Source organism: Salmo trutta, chromosome 16 (genome assembly GCF_901001165.1).
Source record: "Salmo trutta chromosome 16, fSalTru1.1, whole genome shotgun sequence".
In the NCBI taxonomy this organism is placed as follows: Eukaryota; Metazoa; Chordata; class Actinopteri; order Salmoniformes; family Salmonidae; genus Salmo; species Salmo trutta.
In genome coordinates, this window is record NC_042972.1 from 33,569,101 (window position 1) to 33,586,521 (window position 17,421).

The 17,421-nt window shown below is 40.5% G+C and overlaps 2 protein-coding genes and 1 pseudogene across 3 annotated transcripts; all 3 read right to left on the reverse strand.

Annotated features, from left to right (window-relative positions):
* Window positions 1–1,125: 1,125 nt before the first annotated feature.
* LOC115150608 (potassium voltage-gated channel subfamily C member 2-like) lies at window positions 1,126–6,582 on the reverse strand. Of its 2 annotated transcripts, none has more exons than XM_029694068.1 (3): window positions 5,119–6,582; window positions 1,833–2,703; window positions 1,126–1,732 (listed from the first exon to the last, which is right to left on the reverse strand). In XM_029694068.1, exons 1-3 carry the CDS (start codon window positions 5,176–5,178, stop codon window positions 1,728–1,730), a joined length of 936 nt encoding a protein of 311 aa, XP_029549928.1. In that variant the 5' UTR covers window positions 5,179–6,582; the 3' UTR covers window positions 1,126–1,727. The 2 variants fall into 2 exon arrangements, with proteins under 2 accessions (XP_029549928.1, XP_029549927.1); XM_029694067.1 differs by having other exon boundaries at window positions 2,817–6,582.
* Window positions 6,583–6,945: 363 nt separating this feature from the next.
* On the reverse strand, window positions 6,946–8,547 carry LOC115149808 (potassium voltage-gated channel subfamily C member 1 pseudogene; annotated as a pseudogene).
* Window positions 8,548–9,482: 935 nt separating this feature from the next.
* LOC115150607 (potassium voltage-gated channel subfamily C member 1-like) lies at window positions 9,483–17,157 on the reverse strand. Its single transcript, XM_029694066.1, has 3 exons — window positions 16,395–17,157; window positions 13,466–14,336; window positions 9,483–13,365 (listed from the first exon to the last, which is right to left on the reverse strand). The coding sequence occupies exons 1-3, from the start codon at window positions 16,983–16,985 to the stop codon at window positions 13,361–13,363; spliced, it is 1,467 nt and encodes a 488-aa protein (XP_029549926.1). The 5' UTR covers window positions 16,986–17,157; the 3' UTR covers window positions 9,483–13,360.
* Between the last annotated feature and the right edge of the window lie 264 nt (window positions 17,158–17,421).

Sequence of the window (17,421 nt, forward strand, 5' to 3'; positions counted from 1 at the left end):
AGATATTGTGGTGATATTATGCTCTCACCCAACTGTGACACATAATGAGAAAATGACTTAACAGAAACTTAGAAACTATAGAATATACAGTAACTATAATTGCAATGTTTTAATTTGTAGTGTTAGTATTGTTAGAGGTTTTTATGTTTTTATATCAAAGATAATGCATTTCATCTGTGTTTCAATTTCTCCTGATAAATCATCCTTTTGTTTTAAATATCAATGTGATTTCACACTCTCACCTAAACAAATCATGAATAAGAATTAACCGGGCAAGTATTGATCAAATTACAAAAATAGCATTGTTTCAACTCATTGTTTCACATATAGAAAAGTACATGTCTAAATCAATGCTCAATTAATGTAAAATTAATTCTGCGCAGGCGTGGTTATTAAAAATATAAACGCAACATGCAACACTTTCAACGATTTTACTGAGTTACAGTTCATATGAGGAAATCAGTCAGTTGAAATAAATTCATTAGGCCCTAATCTATGGATTTCACATAACTGGGCAGGTGCGCAGCCATTGGTGGGCCTGGGAGAGCATAGGCCCACCCACTTGGGTGCCAGTGCACCCACTGGAGAGCCTGGCCCAGCCAAACAGAATACGTTTTCCCCAACAAAAGGGCTTTATTACAGACCACAATACTCCTCAGTTTAATCAGCTGTCCGGATGGCTGGTCTCAGATGATCGCGCAGGTGAAGAAACATGTGGTCTGGGCAGGCGTGGTTACACGTGGTCTGCGGTTGTGAGGCCGGTTGGACATACTGCCAAATTCTCTAAAACTACGTCTGGTGGACTATCCTGCAGTCAGCATGCCAATTTAACGCTCCCTCAAAACATCTGTGGCATTGTGTTGTGTGACAAAACTGCACATTTTACAGTGGCCAATTATTGTCCCCAACACAGGTGCACCCGTGTAATGATCATGCTGTTTAATCAGCTTCTTGATATGCCACACCTGTCAGGTGGATGGATTATCTTGGCAAAGGAGAAATGCTCACTAACACGGATGTACTGTAAACAAATTTGCTTACAAAATCTGAGAGAAAGAAGCTTTTTGTGCTCATGGAAAATGTCTGGGCTCTTTCATTTCAGCTCATGAAACATGGGACCAACACTTCATATGTTGTATTTATATTTTTGTTCAGTGTAAATTACTTGACTGAAACTTGAATATGATTACACACTCTACATGTCAGCAAAAGCATTGTATTTGGTTCAAAACATTCTCTAAGACCTAAACCACAAATGGAGTTGTGCATAAAGGGTTTGACCATTGAGCAAGTTGAGGAAGCTGAACTCCTAGGTAACAGGAGTAGTCAATTATCATGGTCAAGTCATGTTGACAAAGTTGTTGTGAAGATGGGGAGGGTTATGTCTGGTATAAAACGTTTTTTTAACACTAAAATCAATTGTACTAGTTGTTCAGGCTCTGATCTTGTTCCATCTTGATTACTGTCCGGTAATATGGTCAAGTGCAGCAAAGAAATCCCTAGCAAAGCTGCAGCTGGCTCAAAACAAAGCAGCATGCCTTGCCCTTAACTGCACACACAGAACTAACATGGCAGTTTTTTCTAGTTGAGGGCAAAAAATATATTCAAATGTAAAATGTTATGTTATTCATGGTATAACATATCTATAATGCCCCAATCCGGTGTAATGGTACAATCAGGATCCAGTCTTTACCTCCAGGGTCTCATAGCCAGACTACCACCGGGATTCACTCTTAGAGGGAAAGAGAGAGAAAAGTTGATCTTGTTTTCGGTGCAACAAAAATAGGGATATTAATATAATCAAATATGAATATACAAATATTATAAAATACCTGAACAAGACCGCTCCCCTGATAACAGGCATAATTCTAACTGCTCCTCTCTTGGGGATGGCTGGCTAAGCGCTCCAGACAGGGGCAGGTGTTGCCTCTTCTTCTTCTTTGGGAGCTTTTGTTGGGCCATGGCCAGGGAGTAGTACAGGCGGAAGTTATTGACTATGACTGGGACAGGCATGGCTATGGTCAGAATACCTGCCAGAGCACACAGGGCTCCAATTACCATGCCGGAACAGGTCTCCGGGTACATGTCCCCATATCCCAGGGTTGTCATGGTAACCACCGCCCACCAGAAGCCTATGGGGATGTTCTTAAAATTGGTGTGCGCAGTTGGGTCTTCAGGGTCACCATGTACTCGCTCTGCATAGAATTCCAGGGTGCTGAAAATTAGCATTCCAATTCCAAAGAAGACAGCGAGGAGGCAGAACTCTTGAACGCTGGCCTTTAGTGTGTAGACTAACACACGCACTCCCACCATGTGGCGCATCAGCTTAAAGATCCTCAGGATCCTCACAAAGTTCAGCACACGCAGGAAACCCAGGGCTTTCCCACTCAGCCCCACATCCAGGAAGAAGGGCAGGATGGCCACAAAGTCAATGATGTTTAGTATGTTCTTCACAAACACCAGTATGTTGGAGCAGCAGGTGAAACGGACCAGGAACTCAAATATGAACCACACCACACAGACGCCCTCCACCACAGTCAGAGTAGGTTCGGTCACTATCTCATAGTACGTCACCTCTTCGGTGTGGTTCCCATCTATGGCCAGCTCTGTGCGTTTCTCTAACTTGTGGAAGCTCTCATGTGTCTCCAGACAGAAAGCTGTGATGGAAAGCAGGATGAAGAAGAGGGAAACAAACGCAATGACCTGCAAATGACAAGAAGGGGCATCATATAATCATCTCATAATGATTAAAGACACAAACAACACACTGATTTATTTGTCTTCTAGGTTTGATTGACGTGTCGGACATACGGTACCATTGTATCAAAAAGGCTATTGGTTGGTGAGATTAGGCTTGTGTGTTGTCTCCTGAATGGACTCAATCCCATGGTTGCTGTTTCATATGGAGCCACAGTACCTTCCATTTGAGTGACATGACTCAATGAGAGTTACATGACTGAACCATTTAAGGGACTCTGAGGGTGAATCTCAATTGCATTTTTTAATTCCTCACATCTTCTCTCCCCATCTTCTTCTCAAAGCACATTGGAGCAGAAGATCTAAAGTTCCTGCACTCTAATCTTCTCTGTTTTAAGGAGGAAAGAAAAACATATGTAAGAAGAAAATAGAATTGAGATTCACCCTGAAGCTTACATTTTGGTGAAGCTCCTTTAATTATTACAGTCCTAGCCTATGGAACAGCCTACAAGAGAATCTGAGTGTAGTAAAAACAGTGGATTTTTTAGTTATTTTTGCACACACCTTTTTAGCCTTGCCTTTACTTATTTTTTAAATTTGGTTTATACGACTACCTTTTATAGTAGTTGTTTTTTTGCCCTTATTGTGTCTGAGATTACTTTTATTTATATCATATTCTTTTTTGTTTTCAATTTTTATTTGTGGTTTTAAAGATATGGACATTTCTGCGTATGTGCAAAAAAAAATGTGTGTCAAGTAGCTGCTGCTCAGTGCTCTGCTGCCACTTCCCCCTCCTTGAACACCTTTGCCTGGGGTGTATTCATTACGCTGATTCTGTTGCAAAACTTTTCTTAAACAGAAGCAAATGAAACGGGGCGGGACCACCCTGAATTTGTCCAATAACAACTCTCGTTTGGCAAATGATTACACCCCAGGTGTAGTCCACAAATCTTATGTTGAACACAAAGGGCGTGGTTGACATGTTCCAACTATTTATTGGATTCCATGCCTCAGTAGGCTATTAAGCATATGCACGATTTCATGTTATTTTTTCCGGACTATTTCAACCCTCTTACAGAAGTGAAGTATTAAAACCAGAGAGAACTCACACAAGCACACAGTGTTAGTTTAATATCTGCCAAGACCTTTTCCCACAAGTATTTACACACCTTCATCACACAGATAGCAAAGCTTTTACCGTACGTTGTTACCATAACAAACAAAAAAAGTACACTTGACAATCTGAAATAAAAGGGAAGGAAGAAAATGTCCCCCCCCCAAAAAAAACCATGACCACTTTCATAAAGTAAAATGCCCACTTGGCCTGTCACTCTTATCGTCGTTTGATTTACAGCTAGCTGTGAAGTCAAAATGATTCCATTTTAGCTAGCTTTCTTTTATGAAGAGGATTGCTTTATTTGTATTTTTATCACAATGTTGAAAGCCATGGTGTTGATGATTAAATTGACTACATTTATATTACTGTATAATATTCTATCTGTGTATGTCGGTGCGCATAATGTTTAATGACTAATTAAGATTTTATCTGTAAACGTGACCGGGTGTACGTTTTCATCCTGTGTATATTTCATTGAATATTTGAAATGTATCTATTTTGTAGTTGGTATACCTTGTCTATGACTATGGGAGTGTAAAAGGAGTGCGACGGTGGGGGTACGTTAACCTTATGTGTTCCTAATGTAGCCTCGTTTTGAGAACGTGTATTGTCTAACTCTGACGAGCTACATGTGCAGCACTCTGGTTCTCATGTGTTGCTCTCTCAGCTGCTTGTAGAGAGGCGTGGCCCTCCAGACAAGAACACATGGATAAGCATATCCATGCAGTAGGTTCATATCCAACTTGTCTTTGCTTGAAGTTCTAGTCAAGCTTTATTTTTAGTCGAAATCCCTCACTTTAAAAGTCTGTAAATATTCTTATGTCTGTAAGATTCTACAACCGATAATAATCCAATTATTCTAAAGATAGAGCAAAACTTGTGAAGTACATAAATGTCTTAACACTGCAAAACTGTTTTAATAACAGTTCATGTGGAAGAAATTACTATTGAATGTGGTGAATATGAATGCACTTTTTCACTTGAACTCCAAAAGAGTATTGTTATGTTTTTGTTTTGTTGTCTGCATGTTGGTATGCTCAATGTTTGCCCTAGCTTGGGTACAGTCTTTGTTAAAGCATTGTAGTATTATATTATCTGCTGGAGTAACAGTAACGGGATTGGAGGCTAAAACCTCTGTAGGGAAAATTTGTTGTGGTTAGGAACTGCCCCTTTGTAGCTAAAGTGTTATAGTGACTCTCAATATAATATGAGTGTGTGAGTGTGGGTATGTGTATTTGTGTCTATGAATGTGTGTTAGTGAGTTTGTAGTTTCCTTCTTATAATAAGTGGATGCAGGGACTTACCAAGCACAATTTGAGCATTGAATCGGAGGCCCAACCAAAACCAACTCTCTCTCCCATCATGACGATTGTACGGTATTGAAACTACATGTGAAAAGAGTAATAATGTTTTTTGGGATATCACCAAAAATATCAAAATATCAATGAACTTTTAGGACAAGCTAGATATGTAGATAAGATACATGTCGTTTGGATGGCCTGAAACACTGTGCTGTTCTCTTTACAAATGGGAACATAAGGTTTCCTAGCATTGCGCAAACTTAACAATTTGGCACTCAACATATCCTATATTGGGACATAACCATGTTCCCAGCAGAACACAATCACACATGTCCTCACTCTCAATAAGTAATATATACTGTACACAGAGGAAAGTATTGTCATGGTTCACAAGGATAATAATTCATTCATATTTCAATGCAATGTGAATACGCCCTTTGTACATATTTGTGAAGCAATCCCTTGGAGGCCAACAGATGACACATATCTGTACACAGCTGTTGTTATTCTGGCACAGGAAATGGTGCTGTCCTCCCTCATAATGGATGTTTTGGCAGAGAACAGCTGAAGGGCTTCTCAGAAGCCAATGTACAACCCTTCATCAAGAGGACATAGCTGTGAACACAGGCTTAACCCATCAGAACACAGGCAGTAGACATTTTTATTAGACCTGTTTTTACTCTGTTGTGGATGATTATTACAGATAGATATTGTGGTGATATTATGCTCTCACCCAACTGTGACACATAATGAGAAAATGACTTAACAGAAACTTAGAAACTATAGAATATACAGTAACTATAATTGCAATGTTTTAATTTGTAGTGTTAGTATTGTTAGAGGTTTTTATGTTTTTATATCAAAGATAATGCATTTCATCTGTGTTTCAATTTCTCCTGATAAATCATCCTTTTGTTTTAAATATCAATGTGATTTCACACTCTCACCTAAACAAATCATGAATAAGAATTAACCGGGCAAGTATTGATCAAATTACAAAAATAGCATTGTTTCAACTCATTGTTTCACATATAGAAAAGTACATGTCTAAATCAATGCTCAATTAATGTAAAATTAATTCTGCGCAGGCGTGGTTATTAAAAATATAAACGCAACATGCAACACTTTCAACGATTTTACTGAGTTACAGTTCATATGAGGAAATCAGTCAGTTGAAATAAATTCATTAGGCCCTAATCTATGGATTTCACATAACTGGGCAGGTGCGCAGCCATTGGTGGGCCTGGGAGAGCATAGGCCCACCCACTTGGGTGCCAGTGCACCCACTGGAGAGCCTGGCCCAGCCAAACAGAATACGTTTTCCCCAACAAAAGGGCTTTATTACAGACCACAATACTCCTCAGTTTAATCAGCTGTCCGGATGGCTGGTCTCAGATGATCGCGCAGGTGAAGAAACATGTGGTCTGGGCAGGCGTGGTTACACGTGGTCTGCGGTTGTGAGGCCGGTTGGACATACTGCCAAATTCTCTAAAACTACGTCTGGTGGACTATCCTGCAGTCAGCATGCCAATTTAACGCTCCCTCAAAACATCTGTGGCATTGTGTTGTGTGACAAAACTGCACATTTTACAGTGGCCAATTATTGTCCCCAACACAGGTGCACCCGTGTAATGATCATGCTGTTTAATCAGCTTCTTGATATGCCACACCTGTCAGGTGGATGGATTATCTTGGCAAAGGAGAAATGCTCACTAACACGGATGTACTGTAAACAAATTTGCTTACAAAATCTGAGAGAAAGAAGCTTTTTGTGCTCATGGAAAATGTCTGGGCTCTTTCATTTCAGCTCATGAAACATGGGACCAACACTTCATATGTTGTATTTATATTTTTGTTCAGTGTAAATTACTTGACTGAAACTTGAATATGATTACACACTCTACATGTCAGCAAAAGCATTGTATTTGGTTCAAAACATTCTCTAAGACCTAAACCACAAATGGAGTTGTGCATAAAGGGTTTGACCATTGAGCAAGTTGAGGAAGCTGAACTCCTAGGTAACAGGAGTAGTCAATTATCATGGTCAAGTCATGTTGACAAAGTTGTTGTGAAGATGGGGAGGGTTATGTCTGGTATAAAACGTTTTTTTAACACTAAAATCAATTGTACTAGTTGTTCAGGCTCTGATCTTGTTCCATCTTGATTACTGTCCGGTAATATGGTCAAGTGCAGCAAAGAAATCCCTAGCAAAGCTGCAGCTGGCTCAAAACAAAGCAGCATGCCTTGCCCTTAACTGCACACACAGAACTAACATGCCAGTTTTTTCTAGTTGAGGGCTAAAAATATATTCAAATGTAAAATGTTATGTTATTCATGGTATAACATATCTATAATGCCCCAATCCGGTGTAATGGTACAATCAGGATCCAGTCTTTACCTCCAGGGTCTCATAGCCAGACTACCACCGGGATTCACTCTTAGAGGGAAAGAGAGAGAAAAGTTGATCTTGTTTTCGGTGCAACAAAAATAGGGATATTAATATAATCAAATATGAATATACAAATATTATAAAATACCTGAACAAGACCGCTCCCCTGATAACAGGCATAATTCTAACTGCTCCTCTCTTGGGGATGGCTGGCTAAGCGCTCCAGACAGGGGCAGGTGTTGCCTCTTCTTCTTTGGGAGCTTTTGTTGGGCCATGGCCAGGGAGTAGTACAGGCGGAAGTTATTGACTATGACTGGGACAGGCATGGCTATGGTCAGAATACCTGCCAGAGCACACAGGGCTCCAATTACCATGCCGGAACAGGTCTCCGGGTACATGTCCCCATAGCCCAGCGTTGTCATGGTAACCACCGCCCACCAGAAGCCTATGGGGATGTTCTTAAAATGGGTGTGCGCAGTTGGGTCTTCAGGGTCACCATGTACTCGCTCTGCATAGAATTCCAGGGTGCTGAAAATTAGCATTCCAATTCCAAAGAAGACAGCGAGGAGGCAGAACTCTTGAACGCTGGCCTTTAGTGTGTAGACTAACACACGCACTCCCACCATGTGGCGCATCAGCTTAAAGATCCTCAGGATCCTCACAAAGTTCAGCACACGCAGGAAACCCAGGGCTTTCCCACTCAGCCCCACATCCAGGAAGAAGGGCAGGATGGCCACAAAGTCAATGATATTTAGTATGTTCTTCACAAACACCAGTATGTTGGAGCAGCAGGTGAAACGGACCAGGAACTCAAATATGAACCACACCACACAGACGCCCTCCACCACAGTCAGAGTAGGTTCGGTCACTATCTCATAGTACGTCACCTCTTCGGTGTGGTTCCCATCTATGGCCAGCTCTGTGCGTTTCTCTAACTTGTGGAAGCTCTCATGTGTCTCCAGACAGAAAGCTGTGATGGAAAGGAGGATGAAGAAGAGGGAAACAAACGCAATGACCTGCAAATGACAAGAAGGGGCATCATATAATCATCTCATAATGATTAAAGACACAAACAACACACTGATTTATTTGTCTTCTAGGTTTGATTGACGTGTTGGACATACGGTACCATTGTATCAAAAAGGCTATTGGTTGGTGAGATTAGGCTTGTGTGTTGTCTCCTGAATGGACTCAATCCCATGGTTGCTGTTTCATATGGAGCCACAGTACCTTCCATTTGAGTGACATGACTCAATGAGAGTTACATGACTGAACCATATAAGGGACTCTGAGGGTGAATCTCAATTGCATTTTTTAATTCCTCACATCTTCTCTCCCCATCTTCTTCTCAAAGCACATTGGAGCAGATCTAAAGTTCCTGCACTCTAATCTTCTCTGTTTTAAGGAGGAAAGAAAAACATATGTAAGAAGAAAATAGAATTGAGATTCACCCTGAAGCTTACATTTTGGTGAAGCTCCTTTAATTATTACAGTCCTAGCCTATGGAACAGCCTACAAGAGAATCTGAGTGTAGTAAAAACAGTGGATTTTTTAGTTATTTTTGCACACACCTTTTTAGCCTTGCCTTTACTTATTTTTTAAATTTGGTTTATACGACTACCTTTTATAGTAGTTGTTTTTTTGCCCTTATTGTGTCTGAGATTACTTTTATTTATATCATATTCTTTTTGTTTTCAATTTTTATTTGTGGTTTTAAAGATATGGACATTTCTGCGTATGTGCAAAAAAAAATGTGTGTCAAGTAGCTGCTGCTCAGTGCTCTGCTGCCACTTCCCCCTCCTTGAACACCTTTGCCTGGGGTGTATTCATTACGCTGATTCTGTTGCAAAACTTTTCTTAAACGGAAGCAAATGAAACGGGGCGGGACCACCCTGAATTTGTCCAATAACAACTCTCGTTTGGCAAATGATTACACCCCAGGTGTAGTCCACAAATCTTATGTTGAACACAAAGGGCGTGGTTGACATGTTCCAACTATTTATTGGATTCCATGCCTCAGTAGGCTATTAAGCATATGCACGATTTCATGTTATTTTTTCCGGACTATTTCAACCCTCTTACAGAAGTGAAGTATTAAAACCAGAGAGAACTCACACAAGCACACAGTGTTAGTTTAATATCTGCCAAGACCTTTTCCCACAAGTATTTACACACCTTCATCACACAGATAGCAAAGCTTTTACCGTACGTTGTTACCATAACAAACAAAAAAAGTACACTTGACAATCTGAAATAAAAGGGAAGGAAGAAAATGTCCCCCCCCCCAAAAAAAACATGACCACTTTCATAAAGTAAAATGCCCACTTGGCCTGTCACTCTTATCGTCGTTTGATTTACAGCTAGCTGTGAAGTCAAAATGATTCCATTTTAGCTAGCTTTCTTTTATGAAGAGGATTGCTTTATTTTATATTTTTATCACAATGTTGAAAGCCATGGTGTTGATGATTAAATTGACAACATTTATATTACTGTATAATATTCTATCTGTGTATGTCGGTGCGCATAATGTTTAATGACTAATTAAGATTTTATCTGTAAACGTGACCGGGTGTACGTTTTCATCCTGTGTATATTTCATTGAATATTTGAAATGTATCTATTTTGTAGTTGGTATACCTTGTCTATGACTATGGGAGTGTAAAAGGAGTGCGACGGTGGGGGTACGTTAACCTTATGTGTTCCTAATGTAGCCTCGTTTTGAGAACGTGTATTGTCTAACTCTGACGAGCTACATGTGCAGCACTCTGGTTCTCATGTGTTGCTCTCTCAGCTGCTTGTAGAGAGGCGTGGCCCTCCAGACAAGAACACATGGATAAGCATATCCATGCAGTAGGTTCATATCCAACTTGTCTTTGCTTGAAGTTCTAGTCAAGCTTTATTTTTAGTCGAAATCCCTCACTTTAAAAGTCTGTAAATATTCTTATGTCTGTAAGATTCTACAACCGATAATAATCCAATTATTCTAAAGATAGAGCAAAACTTGTGAAGTACATAAATGTCTTAACACTGCAAAACTGTTTTAATAACAGTTCATGTGGAAGAAATTACTATTGAATGTGGTGAATATGAATGCACTTTTTCACTTGAACTCCAAAAGAGTATTGTTATGTTTTTGTTTTGTTGTCTGCATGTTGGTATGCTCAATGTTTGCCCTAGCTTGGGTACAGTCTTTGTTAAAGCATTGTAGTATTATATTATCTGCTGGAGTAACAGTAACGGGATTGGAGGCTAAAACCTCTGTAGGGAAAATTTGTTGTGGTTAGGAACTGCCCCTTTGTAGCTAAAGTGTTATAGTGACTCTCAATATAATATGAGTGTGTGAGTGTGGGTATGTGTATTTGTGTCTATGAATGTGTGTTAGTGAGTTTGTAGTTTCCTTCTTATAATAAGTGGATGCAGGGACTTACCAAGCACAATTTGAGCATTGAATCGGAGGCCCAACCAAAACCAACTCTCTCTCCCATCATGACGATTGTACGGTATTGAAACTACATGTGAAAAGAGTAATAATGTTTTTTGGGATATCACCAAAAATATCAAAATATCAATGAACTTTTAGGACAAGCTAGATATGTAGATAAGATACATGTCGTTTGGATGGCCTGAAACACTGTGCTGTTCTCTTTACAAATGGGAACATAAGGTTTCCTAGCATTGCGCAAACTTAACAATTTGGCACTCAACATATCCTATATTGGGACATAACCATGTTCCCAGCAGAACACAATCACACATGTCCTCACTCTCAATAAGTAATATATACTGTACACAGAGGAAAGTATTGTCATGGTTCACAAGGATAATAATTCATTCATATTTCAATGCAATGTGAATACGCCCTTTGTACATATTTGTGAAGCAATCCCTTGGAGGCCAACAGATGACACATATCTGTACACAGCTGTTGTTATTCTGGCACAGGAAATGGTGCTGTCCTCCCTCATAATGGATGTTTTGGCAGAGAACAGCTGAAGGGCTTCTCAGAAGCCAATGTACAACCCTTCATCAAGAGGACATAGCTGTGAACACAGGCTTAACCCATCAGAACACAGGCAGTAGACATTTTTATTAGACCTGTTTTTACTCTGTTGTGGATGATTATTACAGATAGATATTGTGGTGATATTATGCTCTCACCCAACTGTGACACATAATGAGAAAATGACTTAACAGAAACTTAGAAACTATAGAATATACAGTAACTATAATTGCAATGTTTTAATTTGTAGTGTTAGTATTGTTAGAGGTTTTTATGTTTTTATATCAAAGATAATGCATTTCATCTGTGTTTCAATTTCTCCTGATAAATCATCCTTTTGTTTTAAATATCAATGTGATTTCACACTCTCACCTAAACAAATCATGAATAAGAATTAACCGGGCAAGTATTGATCAAATTACAAAAATAGCATTGTTTCAACTCATTGTTTCACATATAGAAAAGTACATGTCTAAATCAATGCTCAATTAATGTAAAATTAATTCTGGGCAGGCGTGGTTATTAAAAATATAAACGCAACATGCAACACTTTCAACGATTTTACTGAGTTACAGTTCATATGAGGAAATCAGTCAGTTGAAATAAATTCATTAGGCCCTAATCTATGGATTTCACATAACTGGGCAGGTGCGCAGCCATTGGTGGGCCTGGGAGAGCATAGGCCCACCCACTTGGGTGCCAGTGCACCACTGGAGAGCCTGGCCCAGCCAAACAGAATACATTTTCCCCAACAAAAGGGCTTTATTACAGACCACAATACTCCTCAGTTTAATCAGCTGTCCGGATGGCTGGTCTCAGATGATCGCGCAGGTGAAGAAACATGTGGTCTGGGCAGGCGTGGTTACACATGGTCTGCGGTTGTGAGGCCGGTTGGACATACTGCCAAATTCTCTAAAACTACATCTGGTGGACTATCCTGCAGTCAGCATGCCAATTTAACGCTCCCTCAAAACATCTGTGGCATTGTGTTGTGTGACAAAACTGCACATTTTACAGTGGCCAATTATTGTCCCCAACACAGGTGCACCCGTGTAATGATCATGCTGTTTAATCAGCTTCTTGATATGCCACACCTGTCAGGTGGATGGATTATCTTGGCAAAGGAGAAATGCTCACTAACACGGATGTACTGTAAACAAATTTGCTTACAAAATCTGAGAGAAAGAAGCTTTTTATGCTCATGGAAAATGTCTGGGCTCTTTCATTTCAGCTCATGAAACATGGGACCAACACTTCATATGTTGTATTTATATTTTTGTTCAGTGTAAATTACTTGACTGAAACTTGAATATGATTACACACTCTACATGTCAGCAAAAGCATTGTATTTGGTTCAAAACATTCTCTAAGACCTAAACCACAAATGGAGTTGTGCATAAAGGGTTTGACCATTGAGCAAGTTGAGGAAGCTGAACTCCTAGGTAACAGGAGTAGTCAATTATCATGGTCAAGTCATGTTGACAAAGTTGTTGTGAAGATGGGGAGGGTTATGTCTGGTATAAAACGTTTTTTTAACACTAAAATCAATTGTACTAGTTGTTCAGGCTCTGATCTTGTTCCATCTTGATTACTGTCCGGTAATATGGTCAAGTGCAGCAAAGAAATCCCTAGCAAAGCTGCAGCTGGCTCAAAACAAAGCAGCATGCCTTGCCCTTAACTGCACACACAGAACTAACATGCCAGTTTTTTCTAGTTGAGGGCTAAAAATATATTCAAATGTAAAATGTTATGTTATTCATGGTATAACATATCTATAATGCCCCAATCCGGTGTAATGGTACAATCAGGATCCAGTCTTTACCTCCAGGGTCTCATAGCCAGACTACCACCGGGATTCACTCTTAGAGGGAAAGAGAGAGAAAAGTTGATCTTGTTTTCGGTGCAACAAAAATAGGGATATTAATATAATCAAATATGAATATACAAATATTATAAAATACCTGAACAAGACCGCTCCCCTGATAACAGGCATAATTCTAACTGCTCCTCTCTTGGGGATGGCTGGCTAAGCGCTCCAGACAGGGGCAGGTGTTGCCTCTTCTTCTTCTTTGGGAGCTTTTGTTGGGCCATGGCCAGGGAGTAGTACAGGCGGAAGTTATTGACTATGACTGGGACAGGCATGGCTATGGTCAGAATACCTGCCAGAGCACACAGGGCTCCAATTACCATGCCGGAACAGGTCTCCGGGTACATGTCCCCATAGCCCAGCGTTGTCATGGTAACCACCGCCCACCAGAAGCCTATGGGGATGTTCTTAAAATGGGTGTGCGCAGTTGGGTCTTCAGGGTCACCATGTACTCGCTCTGCATAGAATTCCAGGGTGCTGAAAATTAGCATTCCAATTCCAAAGAAGACAGCGAGGAGGCAGAACTCTTGAACGCTGGCCTTTAGTGTGTAGACTAACACACGCACTCCCACCATGTGGCGCATCAGCTTAAAGATCCTCAGGATCCTCACAAAGTTCAGCACACGCAGGAAACCCAGGGCTTTCCCACTCAGCCCCACATCCAGGAAGAAGGGCAGGATGGCCACAAAGTCAATGATGTTTAGTATGTTCTTCACAAACACCAGTATGTTGGAGCAGCAGGTGAAACGGACCAGGAACTCAAATATGAACCACACCACACAGACGCCCTCCACCACAGTCAGAGTAGGTTCGGTCACTATCTCATAGTACGTCACCTCTTCGGTGTGGTTCCCATCTATGGCCAGCTCTGTGCGTTTCTCTAACTTGTGGAAGCTCTCATGTGTCTCCAGACAGAAAGCTGTGATGGAAAGGAGGATGAAGAAGAGGGAAACAAACGCAATGACCTGCAAATGACAAGAAGGGGCATCATATGACTCTGAGTGGATCATCTCATAATGATTAAAGACACAAACAACACACTGATTTATTTGTCTTCTAGGTTTGATTGACATGTTGGACATACGGTACCATTGTATCAAAAAGGCTATTGGTTGGTGAGATTAGGCTTGTGTGTTGTCTCCTGAATGGACTCAATCCCATGGTTGCTGTTTCATATGGAGCCACAGTACCTTCCATTTGAGTGACATGACTCAATGAGAGTTACATGACTGAACCATTTAAGGGACTCTGAGGGTGAATCTCAATTGCATTTTTTAATTCCTCACATCTTCTCTCCCCATCTCCTTCTCAAAGCACATTGGAGCAGAAGATCTAAAGTTCCTGCACTCTAATCTTCAATGTTTTAAGAAGGAAAGAAAAACATATGTAAGAAGAAAATAGAATTGAGATTCATCCTGAAGCTTACATTTTGGTGAAGCTCCTTTAATTATTACAGTCCTAGCCTATGGAACAGCCTACAAGAGAATCTGAGTGTAGTAAAAACAGTGGATTTTTTAGTTATTTTTGCACACACCTTTTTAGCCTTGCCTTTACTTATTTTTTAAATTTGGTTTATACGACTACCTTTTATAGTAGTTGTTTTTTTGCCCTTATTGTGTCTGTGATTACTTTTATTTATATCTTATTCTTTTTTGTTTTCAATTTTTATTTGTGGTTTTAAAGATATGGAAATTTCTGCGTATGTGCAAAAAAAAATGTGTGTCGAGTAGCTGCTGCTCAGTGCTCTGCTGCCACTTCCCCCTCCTTGAACACCTTTGCCTGGGGTGTATTCATTACGCTGATTCTGTTGCAAAACATTTCTTAAACGGAAGCAAACGAAACGGGGCGGGACCTCCCTGAATTTGTCCAATAACAACTCTCGTTTGGCAAATGATTACACCCCAGGTGTAGTCCACAAATCTTATGTTGAACACAAAGGGCGTGGTTGACATGTTCCAACTATTTATTGGATTCCATGCCTCAGTAGGCTATTAAGCATATGCACGATTTCATGTTATTGTTTCCAGAGGGGAATTAGGCTACATGCAGCTATTTACATGTTGTACACAAAATATGATCAACATGTTCATACAAACTTGCAGATAGTTTTTTTCCCAAGGCAAAACTCAAGTGGGGAGTTACATGCAGCTATTTAGGCAGCATATCAAACACAAGCAAGAGACAGACATACAGTCTAATTAGCAATTGAATGTTATTTTTTTAATCATAATTGTAAACATTGGCTAAACAGGAGGCAGACAGGCAGTCAAAGTAGTAGTGTTCTATTTCAGCAACTCTGGAAAGTGGCAACGAAGTGGCAGCAACTACGAAGATTAGCCTACATCATCTCACAAAACACAGATTGTTTTTACTCCAATGCAACATGTATGGACTGTGTCCTGCTTGTGCAACTGCAATATCCATTACAACAGACAGAGAAGTTTGTAGCCTTCATAAAGGCCTTGAATGTTCGTTCTAATCACCGCAGGGTTTTTATTTCAGCTGCTCAGAATATGAGGTAGTGATATAGACTACACCAACAAAGAAAAAAATGTGTACGTAAAATAACACATGCGCAGAACGTGATCTGGATCCATAGGTTTGAGAAGAGGTTTCCAGAGGGGCAGAGCAGGGGCACAAACTCAGTATTCACAGCCACGGCCTTTAAAGGGGTGTGATACATCAGACGTGCTTCAGGCTTTCAGAGCTGCTTCTATGTGCTTCTCCAAGCCATTGCAAGTGTTTCTTTTTCTTAAAAATGAGTTACTCTGTTTCACTGCTGTGATCCGTTTCTATGCCTGCTGCCTGCTCAGCGCAGTCAGTCATTAGAGCTGTTTGGTTTAGGGAAAAGCCATATGGTTTATAACTGCAGTAAACAGAGCCTGCCTGCTACCACACCACCTTCTTCACAGCTTGGTAGGAATGCCCAGAGGGAATTACCCAGCCTCACACTGACTAGCCTGATTCAGTCCCTATCAAAACTACATTTTTTTTAAAATTGGGAGAGTATAAAGAATACAAACCTTGGCAGACTTAGACGAGAACGGGTCATCAAATAAAGCCCATATTTTTGGTTTCCACCTTTTGAAGCAGCTCTGAGAATTAGCTGGGTTGTCCTCAACATCGAATGACTCTGGAAACTCTTCATTGTGGTGCTCATTCGAGTCAGATGGCCCGAACGCTGCAAGGGCCACTTCGGCATCCCTATGTTGGCAGAATGTTATCCAGCAACAAGGTTCCACGTCCACCTTGTCGACCCCCCAAAAAGCCAACTCCTCTTCAAAAAGGGGACCGCAGACATCTTTTGGACAGTGAAGCTTACCGGTTCTGTAATAATTCAGAACATTGGAGAAAACACCTGGATGTCTGTCGAAGAAGAATTCAGGGTCATCACTGGGGTCATGATCCATCAGTTTAGCCAAACGGGTAACAGGCAAGCTCTTGAGAGTGCCCATGTAAGTTTCATGACGCATGCCACCAACGTTGATCACAACCTTTTTTGTGACATCCCCTTTTTTGTCCAAGTCTTCCCTTAGATATGTTTTCGACGAGGTCCTGTCATGGCCATGGGCTGAAATATGGCCCTGAGAGGACACATACATTGAGCTGATCATGACCTGGAGGGGAGAGAATTGCACGTCCAGGAATGTTGTTTAGTCTACGGTCCTCGTCTGCGCCAACATATTTCAAGAGATTTAAAAGGTTTCTCAGGCCCAGGGGTAAAGAAAAACAGCATTACGGCAGGCTGTCATCTCTCTCCTTTGGTTGTTAAGTTTGGGAAGAAATCATGATCTTTCCTTCTATTTATTGCTTCAGAGCCTACTACAGTGTAGTAGCCAGCCCCCTTTCTGCATTCCAAAGTTTTTGTCCACTCCTGTCAGTTAGGGAAACCTGGTCTCCATGGATTTCGTATTATTCATTAAGTAACTCCGAGATACTCCATTTAGTATGACATGTTACATTTCATATGGTATGTGTTAATTTGTGGATGTCCAACACCCATTTCATATGATATATTACGAACTAAAAAGGTGTAATATGTTACGAATT

Excerpts from the sequence above, each read along its gene's own strand:
- LOC115150608 (XM_029694067.1), bottom strand. The coding sequence starts at position 2,924 with ATGGAAGGTACTGTGGCTCCATATGAAACAGCAACCATGGGATTGAGT. Across the intron at positions 2,704-2,816 it reads ATAGCCTTTTTGATACAATG|GTCATTGCGTTTGTTTCCCT; the intron begins GTACCGTATGTC and ends TGTCATTTGCAG.
- LOC115150607 (XM_029694066.1), bottom strand. The coding sequence starts at position 16,985 with ATGATCAGCTCAATGTATGTGTCCTCTCAGGGCCATATTTCAGCCCAT. Across the intron at positions 14,337-16,394 it reads TCTCGTCTAAGTCTGCCAAG|GTCATTGCGTTTGTTTCCCT; the intron begins GTTTGTATTCTT and ends TGTCATTTGCAG.